Source organism: Buceros rhinoceros, unplaced genomic scaffold, assembly GCF_000710305.1.
Source record: "Buceros rhinoceros silvestris isolate BGI_N320 unplaced genomic scaffold, ASM71030v1 scaffold35396, whole genome shotgun sequence".
NCBI lineage: Eukaryota > Metazoa > Chordata > Aves > Bucerotiformes > Bucerotidae > Buceros > Buceros rhinoceros.
The window spans coordinates 10,822-12,005 of NW_010418715.1; the positions used below are offsets into that span (position 1 = coordinate 10,822).

At 46.1% G+C, this 1,184-nt stretch overlaps 1 protein-coding gene across 1 annotated transcript in view; it reads left to right on the plus strand.

Annotated features, from left to right (window-relative positions):
• The window catches only part of FAM73B (family with sequence similarity 73, member B), a gene marked incomplete at its 3' end in the record, with an annotated part of 10,150 nt that extends 9,664 nt beyond the window's left edge, over positions 1-486 (plus strand). The window contains exon 13 of the mRNA XM_010138644.1: positions 433-486. Within this exon, the coding sequence (XP_010136946.1) occupies positions 433-486 (54 nt within the window). The remainder of the gene's footprint in view (positions 1-432) is intronic.
• Positions 487-1,184: the final 698 nt, after the last annotated feature.

Genomic DNA, 1,184 nt, shown 5'->3' on the forward strand with positions numbered 1-1,184 from the left:
GTAGGGAAAAAACACGTGCGTGTTTTTGCACCTGGCCATTCATTCTGGTGGTACCTCAGCAGACACCAGGGCTCAGACAGCAGCACCTTCCTCCAGTCCTGGCCCCCAGCTGCACCTTTAAGACTGAGCAGTTTCATAGACCAAGATGATGATGGTGGGAGGCACTTTTTAACAGCTGACACTGCTTATAGGCCGTGCTCCGAGAGATGGTAACTGTGTCAGGTCATATTAGCAATGACACTTTGGCATTTCTGGAATGGATCTGGAGTGTCCAAACTTGCTTCCAGTTCACCTAGATTTTTGCCAGTAATTTTAGAGTTGTTGGCTTTGATATTTTGAAGGCAACGTGTTGGAAACCTCTTTGGTTTTTTTGTTTGGTTGGTTTTTTTAAAGCAGTCCGAGTAAATGATGGTCTCTCTCTGTTAATCATAGGCTCTAGCAACTGCCTGCTGGTCGGTTCTGAAAGCAAAAAGGCGGCTTCTGATGGTAAGCAACATTAATTAAAGGAGAAAGAATTTAACATATTTGAAACTGAAAAGATAACAGCTAGATTTTGTGTTTTGTCAAGATCTAAGTAGTCTAAGACTGATCTAAATCGCATTCTTTGTGATGCTTTTGAGCACTGGTGTCCTCCTGCCGTTGCTCCACTGCCATGCCAGTGTTTTACTCAATCAGTCTGAGCTTTTTACCCTTTTTTCTTCATGTGAGGATTCAAAAGACAACATTGCGTGGCTGCCGTTCCTTCACAATACCATAGGAAAGGTCACAGACGCCAAGCAGGAGGAGCTGCTCCTCAGCTGTAGTTTCCCTGCTGGCAGCTCATGTGCTTCTCCACTTCCCAGCCCTGATTCTAGCTACTACTTGATGCATTTCCCTTAAATCTGTGGCTTTCTAAGCATCACAGCAGATGTGTTCGTGGAGCTGGGAAACAGGAAGCTGCAGCTTCACAACCCCAGTTCTGCCACAGGATCTGTGGCCTCTGGCAAGTGTTCAGTCCCTCGCCTGCAGCCAGCTGGTGTGGCTGGGTTTGCCTGGTGAGATGGTACAAAGAGAAGCAGAAGCGTTGGAAGCTGTAGTGGTGCTGTCGTGCCTTAGCTCATGGGTAGGTGTCTTGGATAGGTGTGTCCCCGTTTCTGGCTTGGTCCAGGATAATAAATAAGACATAATAAGAACAAATAAGATAT